General features: G+C 36.5%; 1 protein-coding gene across 1 annotated transcript; it reads right to left on the bottom strand.

The window, feature by feature from the left end:
- Positions 1–6,589: 6,589 nt before the first annotated feature.
- On the bottom strand, positions 6,590–7,531 carry LOC116627915 (olfactory receptor 11L1-like). Its single transcript, XM_032397893.1, has one exon. The coding sequence runs from the start codon at positions 7,529–7,531 to the stop codon at positions 6,590–6,592; it is 942 nt and encodes a 313-aa protein (XP_032253784.1).
- Positions 7,532–17,444: the final 9,913 nt, after the last annotated feature.

The following is a 17,444-nucleotide window of genomic DNA, read 5'->3' as shown; positions in this document are numbered from 1 at the left end:
AGAAGAAGAAGAAGAAGAAGAAGAAGAAGAAGAAGAAGAAGAAGAAGGAGGAGGAGGAGGAGGAGGAGGAGGAGGAGGAGGAGAGGAGAAGAAGGAAGAGGAAGAAGGAAGGGCAGGGGAAGGAAGGGGGGTTAGGAATGGGCAGAGGACCTGAGAACATTTTTCCAAAGACATACAGATGGTCAATAGACACGTGAAAAGATGCTCAACGTCACTCATCATCAGGGAAATGCAAATCAATCCCACAGATATCATCCTGTACCTGTCAGAATGGATACAATTAAAAACACTAGAAGTAGCAAGTGTTGGCAAGGATGTGGAGAAAAATTAACCTTCATTGAACTATTGGTTGGAATGCCAATTGATGTAACCATTTGGAAAACAGTATGGAGGTTCATAAAAATATTAAACATAGAATTCCCATATGATCCAGTAAGTCCAGTACTTAGTATTTACCAATGAAAATGAAAACACTAATTACAAAAGATATATGCATCCCTATGTTTATTGCAGTATTATTTACAATAGCCAATATATGGAAGCAATCTATATGTTCATCTACAAATGAATTTTTTTTTTAAGATTTTATTTATTTATTTGACATAGAGAGAGATAGCGAGAGCAGGAACACAACCAGGGGGAGTGGGAGTGGGAGAGGGAGAAGCAGGCTTCCCGCCAAGCAGGGAGCCCGATGTGGGACTCGATCCCAGGACCCTGGGATCATGACCTGAGCCGAAGGCAGACGCTTAATGACTGAACCACCCAGGCGCCCTACAAATGAATGTTTAAGGGAGATATTATATGCACAAAAACAGACACATACAACAATGGAACATACTAGACAGCCCACAAATATATATATATATATTTATGTATATATATTTATATATATTGAAAGTTTATATATAAAATATATATAATGAAATCCCATATATATGATATATATGTATATACATAAATATATATGTATAAATATAATGAAATATTACTCAACCATGAAAAGAAGATTCTGGCATTTGCAACAACATGGATGGATCTAGAAAGCATTATGCTAAATGATATAAGTCAGAGAAAGACAAACAACCATATGGTTTTACTCATATGTGGAAATTAATAAACAAAACAAACAGAGAAAAAAGAGCCAAACAAAAAAATGGATTCATAAATGCAGAGAACAAACTGGTGGTTACCAGAGGCAAGTGGGTGAGACTGAACAGGTAAAATAGTTAAATAGGATTAGTAGTACACTTATTGTAATGAGCACGGAATAAGATATAGAATTATTGAATCATCATATTGCACACCTGAAACTAATATACACTGTATGTTAATTACACTTAAAGGAAAAATAAATAAATAAATAAGTAGTAATATAAACAACAGTATCTAATAAGCAAATGATAGAGTCATTAATTTTACCCTAACTGTTTTGATCTTAATATCAGAGAGATTCTTATTAGTGCCTCTAATTATTCTGGAAATTTTATTTGATATATAATCGTTATTTTTAAAAGTATGCTATTTTTTTCAGATGTGTCATATCCTTTATGGAGTATTTATTTTAGTTGAACAAATCTTTCTGCATTATATGATCCTCTTTAGTTTTGGTAGTATTTCTTTCAGGTGTAGAGGGTTTTGTTTTTTTTTTTTTTTCTGCATTAAAGCATATGTCTTTTAAATTTGTAATTCAAATATTTTGCTACTGTCAGTTATCCCCAAATGAGAGAACTTACTACAAGATCTGATTATGGGTAAGAACTTGTCCATTTTCAAATTTCACTCTTGAACGCAAGGTAAAAGCAGTTGAGTAAGCTGGAAACACTTTTAATTCTACAAAAAAAAAAATGATAAGGGGCCCCTTATAAGTTGATCATCTGACTCTTGATTTTGGCTCAGGTCCTTATCTCAGGATCCTGAGGTTGAGCCCCTTGTTGGACTCTGCGCCCAGCAGGGAGTCTGCTTAAGATTCTCTCTCCCTCTCCTTCTGCCCCTTCCGCTCAAACTCTCTCTCTTTCTCAAATAAATAAATAAATCTTTTTTTTTAAATGGATAAAATTCTTGGGAACCAAGAATAACTCCAGGATTCCTTGAATTTCCTAGACAGATCACTTGACCTTTAAAGGGACATTCATCTAATTGGAGCTTAGGGAAATAAATCACAATGTATGAGGGTGGAAAACACTGTCCAGTACTAGAGGAATTTTTAAAATATAGGGCATCCTAAAAGAAAAATAGGGCATTCTGTAAATATAAAGTAACAAAAAGCCCTCTTTACCTTGGCATTAATCATTCTTCAATATATTTAATTATAAATTGAAAACAATTAAGCTACAGTATGATGTGTATAGTATACTAGATTTTTGTGTCATAAGTATTGTAAATTTCTATTTATTTTATTCACTTGTGTTCCCAGCCTTTTACAAAGAAAATCAAAAACATCAAATAAACACTGGATCTATATACAGGAAACCATTCTAAATTGTTAACCTATGTAAGCAAAAGAAAATAGGGTAGACAAGAAAAGTGAAGTCTTGTAATTTCTAAATGTTTATCTTCTTATATACCTTTGATTTATGAAAAACATGGCAAAATTTATTTTTAGAAGTGAAATAAAATAACATGAATTAAATCCTATGATTATATAATCATATGGACTACATGAAACTGTAACTGAGCAATGTTTGAGTGAACGGTACCTGGTGACTGGAAAAAGGTGATGTACAGAGACATGAGTTTTTCAGTGAGTTCTAAGACTCTGCCTTTAGGAAGTGATGCCTATAGAGATATCCTGAAGGAAGAACAACAGACTGATTGCTGCGTGTGGGGGGTGCAGTGGAAGGGGCAACATGTACCATGGCATGTGGGGGAACGAGCAGGACAAGCACATGGTGATAAGACAGTCTGGTGAGGCTTTACCTTTGAAAAGAGAAGGAGCAAGGCACTGAATGACAGGCCATGTAGGGTTTCTTGGTCAGGAGGACTTATTTAGTTTACATCCTTAAAGCAGGACAAAGATATTGATCTGTTTTAAACAAGAACTATATTCTGTAAAACATCACCTCTGGTTGTGGCATGCAGTTCTCATTGGACTATGTCCTGAGAAAGGGACAGACCCTTGAAGGTATTCACATACGGATATGTTGTAGTTCAAGTTCTGGTGATGTCTAAGGGCATGGAAATATGTCAATATATATTTTGAAATAATTTGGAAACAAAAATCAGAATTTGTGATGGATTTTTTCTTTTCTTTTTTCTCTTGAGGTTGGTGGAATAAAGCTGACTTCAGTTTTCCATAATTAAATTTCACAATCCAAGTCTGTTTTCACCAAGAAATAATCAACAAAGCAGATATTTTTACATGAAATTCAGTACACTAGTATTTCAAAGAAACACATAAGTACAAAATTAACATTAAAAATATAAAAGATAACATTTATTATAACACATTTACGCCCCAGAAAAAGCAACAGCCAGACAAATAAGATGTTTACAATTTCAGGAAGTTCCTTAAATACTTATAAAAGTTATTTTGATACACAATGTCATCTCAGTTCACAAAACTATGTGTTTGAATATATGATCTCAATTTAAAAAGCAACATGTAAGTAAATGTTCTCTCTATAAAATATTTCTAACTTCCTATACATTCTGTGAAATTTCATAAAACATTCTTGTACTTTTGTAATCAAAATATAATTAACTATAATTTGACTTTTATTTTGAGGTTTTCTCATTTTTTTAATACTTAAACTTATATCTGAAATTTTTTTATGCTGTTACACTATTTGATAAAGATCACCAGCAGGATAGAATTTGAGATTCCATGATAATCTGCTTTAAGGCACCCTGTTGGAAGGAAATGCGGCACTTACTATTATTACTAGGATTACACCTTTCCTATGAAACCAACTTTGCTGCAGTTTTTGAAAGCAAGAACAAAGAATTTACAAAAATATAACAATAGGATGAGAATGAAGGAATTGAGTAGGCAAGCTTCTTTTATATGTCTTTATTTTTTTGGAGATAGTAAATTGTTTTTAATTAAATATATTTTTGGCTTATTTAAGTGGTATTGCCTTTTTAATGAAAATAGATAACAACAATAGTAAAAGTAATTAAAATATATAACAATAATAATTTGTTCCCTAATTTATAAAAGTAATAGTTATCTTTCATAAAACAATGTTCTAGTTCAACATCTTTTTTAGGTCTTTAAATTGCAACTGGAGTAAGTAACATACTCTCTTTGATGAATGTCTCAAAAACACCCATGGCTCCTGGTTTGAACTGGCATTAAAAAAAAAAAAATTCCAGTTAGAGCTTTGGGATGACTAGCATAATAAAGAAATGGAAGATTTAGATATAAATTCTGCCAAAAATTAGATTTGAAAATATTACTATATTAACAGGATAAATAATTATCTGTTCAATTGTAGGTGGTTAAGTACATGTCATACAAAATACACCACTTTGGTATATTGCCTATTTTGAGCTGAAGTCACTTGAGAGACAGAATATGCAGGAAGAGCTCTCTGACTTCCCTCTTTCTATCTCAAGAGGTCATAGCACTTCCTATGAAAGGTGCACACCTGGTCCCAGGCAGAGAACATTCTTATCACTGTAGATTGGGAGTTGAGGTTGAAATGCACCTGTAAAACAAACCTACCAAAACGACCCTTGTGTCACTTTCCCATAATTTACTGCTCAAGCCTATCTGTCTTGTCACATACCCACAATTTTTGATTCTTTGTTTAAAAAGGTATATAAGCTTTTGGGCCAAAATGCTTCTTCAGGTTCATTTTCCTTTTGAAGACACCTATGTGCACATGGAAATTAAAATAAAATGTGTATGCTTTTCTTCTGATAATAAGTTTCATGTCAGTTTAATACTTAGTCTTAACCACAGAACCTAGGAAGGTAGAATGAATTCTTCCTCTCCTACAGTAGGATGGCATACAAAACAGCAGTGCATTGGTACGGAATGTTTCCCTGTTATTGTGAGAATTGTACATAGCTTTTGATATTTCGGTGGGAAAGGAAGTGTTAGAAAAAAATGATGTATGGCACAAGTTTTTCATTTATATGTATAGGTAATTTATACAATGTTTTCCATCAACGTGTTCTGTTTTAAAAATAAAAACTAATTAAGAATTCAAGAAAAATATACTTTTGATATATACTAGTGTAAGGAAAATTTTAAGCATTGGCATTTGTAAGAAACTCTTGATTTTGTTATATACTTTTGCCATTAAAATAAATTATTTAAAATCTTAGTTGCTTAAAATAATGCCTCTAATAATATAATCTACATATCAGTTAACTGGGGATCTTGTTGAGCTGCATTCTTTCATTCAAGAGGTCTGTGCTTAGATAGGCCATTCTAACAAAGCTCCCAGATTATTCTGATGCTTCTAGTGCACTGATCACACTTTGAACGGAAAGACTTTAGGAGGTGATCAAGTGGAAAACACTTATGCTAAAAAACTTTGAAATATGTCTTTCCTTTAGCTCTCTTGTCATCCCATTTCTTACTAATTTTAGTATTTGAAAAATGTAAAGCTTTTTCATTATCATAAGAAGGTAAACAGTGAAGGAAAATCTGGTTTGGGTCTCTTTTTTCTATTTTTTTCTTCTCTCCTTCTGAATTAAATTAGTTTATTTAGCTTGAATATTTTATAAAAATCTAAGAGAGTTGATACTTTCTTTACCATGATAGATACCCCATTACTGTACTGCCCAGATCTAAGTTTTTCCTTTCTTTCTCCCTCTACATCTTTTTTTTAAAAAAGATTTTATTTATTTATTTGACAGAGAGAGACACAGTGAGAGAGGGAACACAGCAGGGGGGGTGGGAGAAGGAGAAGCAGGCTTCCCGCGGAGCAGGGAGCCTGATGCGGGGTTCGATCCCAGGACCCTGGGATCATGACCTGAGCCAAAGGCAGACGCTTAACAGTCTGAGCCACCCAGGTGTCCCTCTCCCTCTACATCTTGATCTTCTTACCTCTGCTAATATTTTGAAATTGAATTATTAAGAAAAATCTGAATCATCTAGTATTTTCGTATTTTTCTAATGAAATTTTCCATTTATATTTATATGAATACTTAAAAAAAAACTATTTTAAAAATAGTGCTGGCTTATCATATGTGTTTAATACATGTTAATTTAGTAAATTCTATTCAGGGTCAAAGTGATATGTTTATAATAGCACAACTACCAAATGGAGTAACACTGCTACATTCAACAGAAATGATCTTTGGTTCATGATTATTGATGAGGTGTAATTATGAAAATAGTCAACTGAGCTATGGGACTAAACCAGCCCATTTTCCTATTGTGAATGACTTGTGGGCAGGGAGCTTGTGTGCTTTATCTCTTTATTATTATGACATTGTACTGACATTTTTAAACATAGCAATTCTAGAATATCTATTGTAGTAGAATTCAAACCAAAATGTAAGTACAGAGAAATGTCCATATTAGGTGGTATCAATTTCATAATATAATTTTCAATACTTATCATTTGCAAATGTAGTTTGTGAATCCATTCTAAATTGAGTATTTTAGAGTATCTCTCAAATCATTCATATATCAGGCCAAGAGCAATCTCTTTTGTGCTAGAGCTTTTCTGAAAGCTTTCTTCACATCTTTGTTTCGCAGGGTGTATATGAGAGGGTTTACCAAAGGGGTAACCACACAGTAGAACACTGAGATCACTTTACCAATAGTGAAGTTGTACTTGGCTGGAGGGCGAACATAAGCAAAGATAATGGTGCCATAATAGATAGAGACCACAGTGAGGTGGGAGGCACAGGTGGAGAAAGTTTTCTTCCGAGCCTCCCGAGAAGACAGCCTGATTATTGTGACCACAATGTGTCCATATGAAGACATAGTGAGAAGGAAAGAACTTAGAATCACGACAGAGCTACATGTATAGCCCAAAGCCTCCACCAAAAATGTATCTGAGCAGGAGAGTTTAAAAATGGGGTCTGAGTCACAAAAGAAATGGTTGATCTTCTGGGGACCACAAAAGTTTAGATGGGAGATGAGTATGGTTGGTAGGAGAGGAGCAATGAAGCCCCCAATCCAAGATCCAGCTGAAAACCGCAAGCACACCTGAAGACTCATGAGAAGTGAATACCTTAAAGGGCTGCAGATGGCCAGGTACCGGTCATAGGCCATCACTGCCAGCAGGATGCACTCTGTAGCTCCCATGGAGAAAAAGAAGTAGTACTGGGTTATACAGCCAGAAACAGAGATGGTAACAACCTGTGAGAGGCAGGTGGCCAGCAATTTAGGCACTGTGGCTGTGGTGTACCAGATCTCCAGGAATGACAAATTTCCTAAGAAAATGTACATGGGTGTTTGGAGTGTGAGATCCATGAGAACAATGAAGATGATGAGGGTATTTCCCATGAGGGAGAGCAGATACACAGTGAGAAATATCACAAACAAGGTGAGCCGCAGATAGAGAACACCAGAAAACCCAAGAAAAATGAACTCTGTCACTGTTGTTTGGTTTGTTACATCCATATCTCATCTTCTCTGGTCTGGAATAAACCAACAAAGCCCAGAAGATAATATATAAGCAAGAAGCAAAATTAGAACATTTTTGTAGTCATTTATTTTATGATGATAATTAACCATAGTAGCAATAAAAAATAATGGGTAAAGCATAGTTGGCATCTTTATAAAAAAAAAAATTTCCATGGGTTAATTCACTCTGATAAGTCTCAGCAGTATTCTATTTTTATTTTTTTAAGCCTGAATGCAGGGCTCAAACTCAGGACCCTGAGATCAAGACCTGAGCTAAGACCAAGAGTCAGATGCTTAACAACAGAGCAACACAGGTACCCCTAAATATGCTATTAATTTACATTTTATAAATAAAGAAACTAAGGGGGCAAATAGTTTCCCCACAGTTACATCACTTTAACTGCTGGGGCAGGTTTTAAACTCAGGCATGTTGATTCAAAAGACAAAGTCCAAGTAATAGATAAAATGTGGTCATGTGATTGTTTTATCACTGACAAATTTACAAATAGACATTGGAAGATGGTGAAGAAATCTTAAGACAGTACAGATCAGCTACCATTAGATCCTTGGGGAAGGTGGAATGTCTCTGAGAATGGGAAGTCTAGGCCATAATTACTTGCCATATTAAGACAAATGTCGCCTATGATTATATCTTAAAAATTCCTGGTTTATTCCATCACTCAGGGTTTGGTAGGAGATTGGTGTGTGAATAAACTTTATCTCCAGAATAAAAAACTAGGGGTCAAATTCAAAAGTTATAAAGAAGATATTTTGTTTATAAATATTTTAAACCTTCTTAATCTTTGGTTGTTTGTTTTTAGGATAGACATATCCATATATTTTCCTACATTAGTTAGAAAAAATCAAACAAATACATTTTTAAATATCCATCCACCAATTGACAATGAGATTATTGAGGTATCTTGGTTACTGAGAGGAACACAACATGAGATCTACTCACTTTCCAAATATTTAAGTGTGCAATAGAGTATTGATAACTATAGTTATGTTGTGTTCTTATGAAAAATAAAAAAGAGTCAGAAATTTTCTATTAAAAAAAGATTTCTAATGGATGTATTTATGTATACATCTGTTTTAGTGCCAAAATATCAAGATGATAAGTAAATATAGTAGAAAAAAATAAAATCTTACTAATATAATGAAAACATTCTTGTAAATGTAAATTACATATTTTTTTTTTTTTTACTATTTAAAAAATTACCTGATATAAAGTTACAGACATGGTATTCCCTACATAACAATGAAAGAAGTTGAATTCAACATGAAGGCAATTGTGTCTTGAGGGGGAAAAGATGGTGGAGGAGTAGGGGACCCTATTCAAACCAGTTTGTGGAATTGAGCTGGATATCTACCAGACCACTCTGAACACCCACAAAATCAGGCTGAGATGTAGGAAGATAGATCTGGATCTCTACAAACAGAATATTGTAAGCAGTTGGTTTTGAGGTACAAAGTGGAGAGCCATGATTCCATGGGCAGGTATCAGGATACTACACCCCTGGTGAGTGATAGCTTCCCATGCTGGGGACTGGGCACAGACTCGCAGACTGGTAGTGACGGGGAAAAGACTTTAGGGCAGCCCCCCTGACAGAAACCCGGAGCAGGGCTGCACATGCAAACTGGGAGCAGCTGGTGGTTTAGAAGCACAAAGGGCAGAGATGTGCCCTGACATGGAGGAGAGAACTGGGAGCGCTGCTGAGGGGTGCACAACACAGGACTGCAGTTTATAGCAGCACAGACAGAAACAGAGATAGTGTGGCCTGGAGAGCTCACTGAAGAACAGACTGTTATCTCTCTGCTCTGAAGAGAGGGTTGGAAATGGTCTCTTCTGCTCTGACTCTCTTGGAAGAGATGCAGAAAGCCACCAGGGAAAGCCGCCAGAGAACAAGGGCCCCCCAAAACCGGTTTTCACTGAGGCCATCCCCCTCCACAAGGGGGCAGGGCAACTCCGCCCAAACAGGGTTGCCTGAGTAACAGTGTGGCAGGCCCCTCCCCCAGAAGAAAAGCTGGGAGAATAAGAGGCCAGCAACCCTAAAGTCCCTAGAAAACAGGTGCATCTTGCTTGGATTGTGGTCAGTAATTTGGACTCTGTACATTCCCTCAATCACCCCTCAACAGAATGACTAGGAGGAGGAACCCCCAAAATAGGAAAGACTCGGACACTATGATTTATGCCAAAGATTTACAAAAGGATGCAGATATAACCAAGATGTCAGAGATGGAATGAAGGCTAGCAATTGTGAAGACAATGGCTAGAATGGATATATCAATTAATGGCAACAGAGAGTCTCTAAGGGCAGAAATGAAAGCTGAATTGGCAGAATTTAAAAATGCTATCAGTAAGATCCAATCTAATCTAGATAATCTAACAGCTAGGGTAAGTGAGGCAGAAGAATGAATTCGTGACCTAGAAGACCAATTAATAGAAAAGAGGAGGCCAGGGAAAAACAACTCAAAACCCATGAAAATAGAAGCAGAGAAATAAGATACACCATGAAACGTTCCAATGTCAGAATTATTGGAATCCCGGAGGGGGTGGAGAGAGAGAGAGGACTAGAAAATATATATGAGCAAATCGTAGCTGAGAACTTCCCTAATCTGGGGAATGAAACAAACATTCGCATCCTAGATCAGAGAGGACCCCTCACAAGATCAAGGAAAACAGGTCAACACCCCAGCATGTAATAGTAAAACTTGCAAATCTTAGAACTAAGGAAACGATCTTAAGGGCAGTTAGGGGGAAGAGATTCCTTACGTACAGAGGGAGGAACATCAGAATAATGTCAGACCTGTCCACAGAGACCTGGCAAGCCAGAAAGGCCTGGCAAGACATATTCAGGGTACTAAACGAGAGGACATACAGCCAAGAATACTTTATTTGGCAAGGCTTTCATTTAGAATGGATGGAGAGATGCAGAGCTTCCAAGACTGGTAGAAACTAAAAGAATATGTGACCACTAAGCCGGCCCTGCAAAAAATATTAAGGGGGGTTTTATAAAAGGAGAAAGACCCCAAGAGTCATATACAACAGAAATTACAGGGACAATCTATAAAAACAACGTCTTCACAGGCAACATGATGACAATAAATTAATATCTTTCAATAATCATTCTCAACATGAATGGCCTAAATGCTCCCATAAAATGGCACAGGGTTGCAGATTGGATAAAAAGACAGGACCCATCCATATGCTGCCTACAAGAGACTCATTTTGGACCTAAAGACATCCAGACTGAAAGTGAAGGGATGGAGATCCATCTTCCATGCCAGCCGACCTCAAAAGAAAGCTGGGGTAGCAATTCTTATACCAGACAAATTAGATTTTAAACTAAAGTCTGTAATTAGAGACACAGAAGGACACTCTATCATTCTTAAAGGGTCTATCCAACAAGAAGATCTAACAATTGTAAATATCTATGCCCCCAACATGGGAGCAGCCATCTACATAAGCCAACTGTTAACCAAAATAAAGAGTCATATTGATAACAATACGTTAATTGTAGGAGACCTCAATACTCCACTCTCAGCAATGGACAGATCATCTAAGCCGAAAATCAACAAGGAAACAAGAGCTTTGAATGACACACTGGACCAGATGGACCTCATAGATATATACAGAACATTCCACCCTAAAACAACAGAACACTCATTCTTCTTGAGCGCACATGGAACTTTCTCCAGAATAAACCACATACTGGGTCACAAATCAGGTCTCAACCGATACCAAAAGATTGAGATTATTCCCTGCATATTCTCAGACCATAATGCTTTAAAACTGGAACTCAATCACAAGAAAAAATTTGGCAGAAATTCAAACACTTGGAAGCTAAAGACCACTCTGCTTAAGAATGTTTCAGTCAACCAGGAAATCAAAGAAGAGCTTAAACAATTCATGAAAATCAATGAGAACGAAAACACATTGACCCAAAACCTAAAGGATACTGCAAAGGTGGTCCTAAGGGGGAAATACATAGCCATCCAAGCCTCACTCAAAAAAATAGAAAAACTCCAAATTCACCAAAAACTCTACACCTTAAAGAATTAGAGAAAAAGCAACAAATGATGCCTAAGCCACACATTAGAAGAGAAATAATTAAAATTAGAGCAGAGATCAATGAATTAGAAACCAGAAACACAGTAGATCAGATCAACGAAACTAGAAGCTGGTTCTTTGAAAGAATTAATAAGATCAATAAACCACTGGCCAGACTTATCCAAAAGAAAAGAGAAAGGACCCAAATTAATGAAATTATGAATGAAAGGGGAGAGATCATGACTAACACCAAGGAAATAGAAGCAATTATTATAAATTATTATCAACAACTATATGCCAATAAACTGAGCACTCTGAATGAAATGGAGGCCTTCCTGGAAACCTATAAACTCCAAAGACTGAAACAGGAAGAAATGGACAACCTGAATAGGCCAATAACCAGTAACGAGATTGAAGCAGTGATCAAAAACCTCCCAAAAAACAAGAGTCCAGGGCCTGATGGATTCCCTGGGGAATTCTACCAAACATTCAAAGAAGAAATAATACCTATTCTCCTGAAGCTGTTTCAAAAAATAGAAACTGAAGGAAAACTTCCAAACTCATTTTATGAGGCCAGCATTACCTTAATCCCAAACCAGTCAAAGACCCCATCAAAAAGGATAATTTCAGACCAATATCCCTATGAATATGGATACCAAAATCCTCAACAAAATCGTAGCTAAAAGATCCAAAATACATTAAAAGGATCATCCACCACAACCAACTGGGATTTATCCCTGGGACACAAGGGTGGTTCAACATTCACAAATCAATCAATGTGACAGAACACATTAATAAGAGGAGAGAGAAGAACCATATGGTCCTCTCAATTGATGCAGAAAAAGCATTTGACAAAATACAGCATCCTTTCCTGATTAAAACTGTCCAGAGTATAGGGATAGAGGGAACATTCCTCAAGTTCATAAAATCCATCTATGAAAAACCCACAGCGAGAATCATCCTCAATGGGGAAAAGCTGAGAGCCTTTCCCTTAAGATCAGGAACACATCAAGGGTGCCCACTCTCACCATTGTTGTTCAACATAGTACTAGAAGTCCTAGCAACAGCTATCAGACAACAAAAAGAAATAAAAGGTATTCAAATTGGCAAAGAAGAAGTCAAACTCTCTCTTTTCACAGATGACATGATACTTTATGTGGAAAACCCAAAAGACTCCACCCCCAAATTACTAGAACTCATACAGCAATTCAGTAATGTGGCAGGATACAAAATCAATGCACAGAAATCAGTTCCTTTCTTATACACTAACAATGCTACTGTAGAAAGAGAAATTAGAGAAATGATTCCATTTACAATAGCACCAAAAACCATAAGATACCTCGGAATAAACCTAACCAAAGAGGTAAAGGATCTATACTCTAGGAACTACAGAACACTCATAAAAGAAACTGAAGAAGACACAAAAAGATGGAAAAATATTCCATGCTCATGGATCGGAAGAATAAACATTGTTAAAATGTCTATGCTACCCAGAGCAATCTATACCTTCAATGCCATCCCGATCAAAATTCCAATGACATTTTTCAAAGTGCTGGAACAAACAACCCTAAAGTTTGTATGGAATCAGAAAAGACCCCAAATCGCCAAGGAAATGTGGAAAAAGAAAAACAAAGCTGGGGGCATCACGTTGCCCGATTTCAAGCTATATTACAAAGCTGTGATCACCAAGAGAGCATGGTACTGGCACAAAAACAGACATATAGATCAATTGAATAGAATAGAGAGCCCAGATATGGACCCTCAACTCTATGGTCAAGTAATCTTTGACAAAGCAGGAAAAAACATTCAATGGGAAAAAGACAGTCTCTTCAATAAATGGTGCTGGGAAAATTGGACAGCCACATGCAGAAGAATGAAACTCAACCATTCTCTTACAACATACACAAAGATAAACTCAAAATGGATGAAAGACCTCAATGTGAGACAGGAATCTATCAAAATCCTAGAGGAGAACATAGGCAGTAACCTCTTTGACATCGCCCACAGCAACTTCTTTGAAGATACATCTCTAAAAGCTAGTGAAACAAAAGCAAAAATGAACTTTTGGGACTCCATCAAGATAAAAAGCTTCTGCATGGCAAAGGAAACATTCAACTAAACAAAGAGGCAACCCACAGAATGGGAGAAGATATTTGCAAATGACACTACAGATAAAGGGCTGGTATCCAAAACCTATAAAGAACTTCTCAAACTCAACGCCCAAAAAACAAATAATCAAGTCAAAAAATGGGCAGAAGATATGAAAAGACACTTCTCCGAAGAAGACATACAAATGGCTAACAGACACATGACAAAATGTCATCATCATTAGCCATCAGGGAAATTCAGATCAAAACAACATTGAGATACCACCTTACACCAGTTAGAATGGCAAAAATGGACAGGAAAAGAAACAACAAATGTTGGAGAGGTTGTGGAGAAAGGGGAACCCTCTTACAATGTTGGTGGGAATGCAAGTTGGTACAGCCACTTTGGAAAACAGTGTGGAGGTGCCTCAAAAATTTAAAAATAGAGCTACCCTATGACCCAGCAATTGCACATCTGGGTAGTTACCCCAAAGACACAGATGTAGTGAAAAGAAGGGCCATATGCACCCCAATGTTCATAGCAGCAATGTCTGCAATAGCCAAACTGTGGAAAGAGCTGAGATGCCCTTCAACAAATGAATGGATAAAGAAGACATTGTCCATATATACAATGGAGTATTACTCAGCCATCAGAAAGGATGAATATCCAACTTTTACATCAACATGGATGGGACTGGAGGAGATTATGCTAAGTGAAATAAGTCAAGCAGAGAAAGTCAATTATCATATGGTTTCATTTATTTGTGGAACATAAGGAATAGCATGCAGTACATTAGGAGAAGGAAGGGAAAAATGAAGGGAGGGAAATCGGAGGGAGAGATGAACCATGAGAGACTATGGACTCTGAGAAACAAACAGGGTTTTAGAGGGGAGGGGGAAGGGGGGATTGGTTAGCCCGGTGATGGGTATTAAGGAGGGCACATACTGCATGGAGCACTGGGTGTTATACAAAAACAATGGATCGTGGATCACCACATGAAAAACTAATGATGTATTGTATGCTGACTAACATAACATAATAAAATTAAAATAAATAAATAAATAAATAAATAAATAAATAAATAAATAAATAAAATGTTTGGGTCAACCAGGAAATCAAAGAAGAACTTAAACAATTCATGGAAACCAATGAGAATGAAAGCACATTGGTTCAAAACCTATGGGATACTGCAAAGGTAGTCCTAAGCTGAAAATACATATCCATCCAAACCTCACTCAAAAAAGCAGAAAAATCCCGAATTCACCCAGTAACTCTTCACCTGAAAGAACTAGAGGAAAAGCAACAAACGATGCCTAAGCCATGCATTAGAAGAGAAATAGTTAAGGTTAAAGCAGAGATCAATGAATTAGAAACAGCATTTCAGCATTTATTTTTCTAACTATGTCATAACTGTCTAATTTCACTGCTAATAAAAATAAGATTATACATTTTTTAAAGGCATGCAAATTTAAGAACTGGAAGTTAATAAAAATTCATTTTATTTTAGTTATTTTTTTTCAATTTTTATATTTTTATTGATCTGACTTCAGGGGTTCTTTTCTTTTTTTATTTTATTATATGATTCATTTTTAAACTAATATTTTATCCAATTAAAATGATATTTAAATCTGAAAAATAACTTCCATATAATTTTAAATTATTTATCTTTTTTATTTACAAGTTCTGTCCTCATCCTACATGCAAAATAAATGCCAAAGTATATCACCTTTAAATACAGAAATATCCAAAATTATAAAAGTACCGTTATGTAACTCCATCACTCTCAAGACAAATAAGAAATAACATGCACTATATCCCCTGAAAGATACTCACTGTTTGATTATGTTCCAGCATTGGAATGTTTTAAATTTAGATTTTATTTAATGTTTCTGTCTCAGCAAGGCTATGCATTAGACCATACTATATTCAATTGGATCATAAATGAATAAAGCTAAAAATGATATTTACTTCTATGTCATTGGTTGTCCCACATCATCTATGATGTAGATGAACCCTAAATGCCCTTGAGTATTTTATCTTCAAGTTTTTGTTTTTCCTGTAAGCAGGATGCAAAAATATATATTCTGATATCCCCTTGTGAGAATTATTCTGATTTCACCCGCCTGGGTCCTTGGAGATCTGCCCTCTAATTTGGGGCATTTGCAAAGATTCCCTGAGAACTTTCTTTTCATGAGAGTCATGCTTCCTTTGGGACTAAAGGAAGAACCAAGAAAACGTGGGAAACAGCAGATATTTCTCACCATGTACTGAAGGCATACCTTCCTAATTGTCTTCTTTAACTGCCACTGACCATGGTATTCATCTTTCATTTATAATTGCAATCCCTCAATGTTTTAGGCACTGCAACCATAAGCAGAAGATCATATTCTTGAGCATAAAAAGTACACATTAGACTAGCATTTAGAGTCTTAGATTCCAATAATATAGCTACAAAATAGAACAAAAAAACCCCCCTTTATTTATAGAAAAAAAATCACCTCAGCTAAAAAGTATTTACCAGTGTGTAAAAGAATGCCCCCCAATGTAGTAGAAACCAAGGTTAAGTCATTTCACAGGAATACTATGTTACAGGAGCATAGTAAATATGTTTAGAAAATATAAAAGATAAGAAACCATGGGAATAGAAGAGGAAAAAAAAATGACAATCTATGCAACCAAATAAAAGAAATCTAGATGAGGGGAGGAGGAGCAAGATGGTGGAGGAGTAGGAGACCTAAATTACTTCTGGTCCCAGGAATTCAGCTAGATAGGGATCAAACCATTCTGAACACCTACGAACTCAACAGGAGATCGAAGAAAAGAATAGCAGCAACTCTCTGAACAGAAAAGCGACCAGTTTCTGGAAGGTAGGATCTGCAGAGAAGTGAATCCGAGGTGATATTCAGGAAGATAGACGGTGGGGCAGGGGGCCTCCATCAGCCGCTTCTGGCAAGTGATAGAGCAGCAGAGCACAAAATTGGAACTCTTAGAAGTCGGCTCCACTGAGGGACATTGCTCCAGTGGCCAAGCGGGGGGGTGGAATGCTTGCTGAGACAGTGTAGTCTCAGGACCCTCGGGGTCACAGAAAGACTGGGGGTGCCTGAGTGTGGCAAAGCTCCCAGGTATTAGAGCAGGGAAGCCAGCTGCAGAGATGGAGCTGAGGAGCGGGCTCTCAGCTCAGGGTTGCTAGAAACCATGATCCGCAGCACAGTCAGGCCACTACTCCTCCAGCAGGGACACAACATTAATACCTATCCTTCTGAAACCGTTCCAAAAAATAGAAATGGAAGGAAGACTTCCAAACTCGTTTTATGAGGCCACCATCACCTTGATCCCCAAACAGGACAAAGACTCCATCAAAAAGGAGACTTACAGACCAATATACTTGATGAACATGAATGTAAAAATTCTCACCAAACTACTAGCCAGTAGGATCCAACAGTACATTAAAAGGATCATCCACCACGACCAAGTGGGATTTATCCCTGGGCTGCAAGGTTGGTTCAACATCCGTAAACCAATCAACGTGATACAATACATTAATAAAAGAAAGAACAAGAACCATATGATCCTCTCAATAGATGCAGAAAAAACATTTGACAAAGTACAACATCCTTTCTTGATCAAAACTCTTCAGAGTACAGGGAGAGAGGGTACATACCTCAATATCATAAAAGCCATCTATGAAAAACCCACAGCAAATATCATTCTCAATGGGGAAAAACAGAGCTTTCCCCCTAAGGTCAGGAACGCAGCAGGGATGTCCAC

This window comes from Phoca vitulina, unplaced genomic scaffold (genome assembly GCF_004348235.1).
Source record: "Phoca vitulina isolate PV1807 unplaced genomic scaffold, GSC_HSeal_1.0 scaffold106, whole genome shotgun sequence".
NCBI classification, from domain to species: Eukaryota; Metazoa; Chordata; class Mammalia; order Carnivora; family Phocidae; genus Phoca; species Phoca vitulina.
The sequence above is the reverse complement of the archived record's forward strand: the minus strand, read 5'-3'. Positions and strand labels throughout refer to the sequence as shown.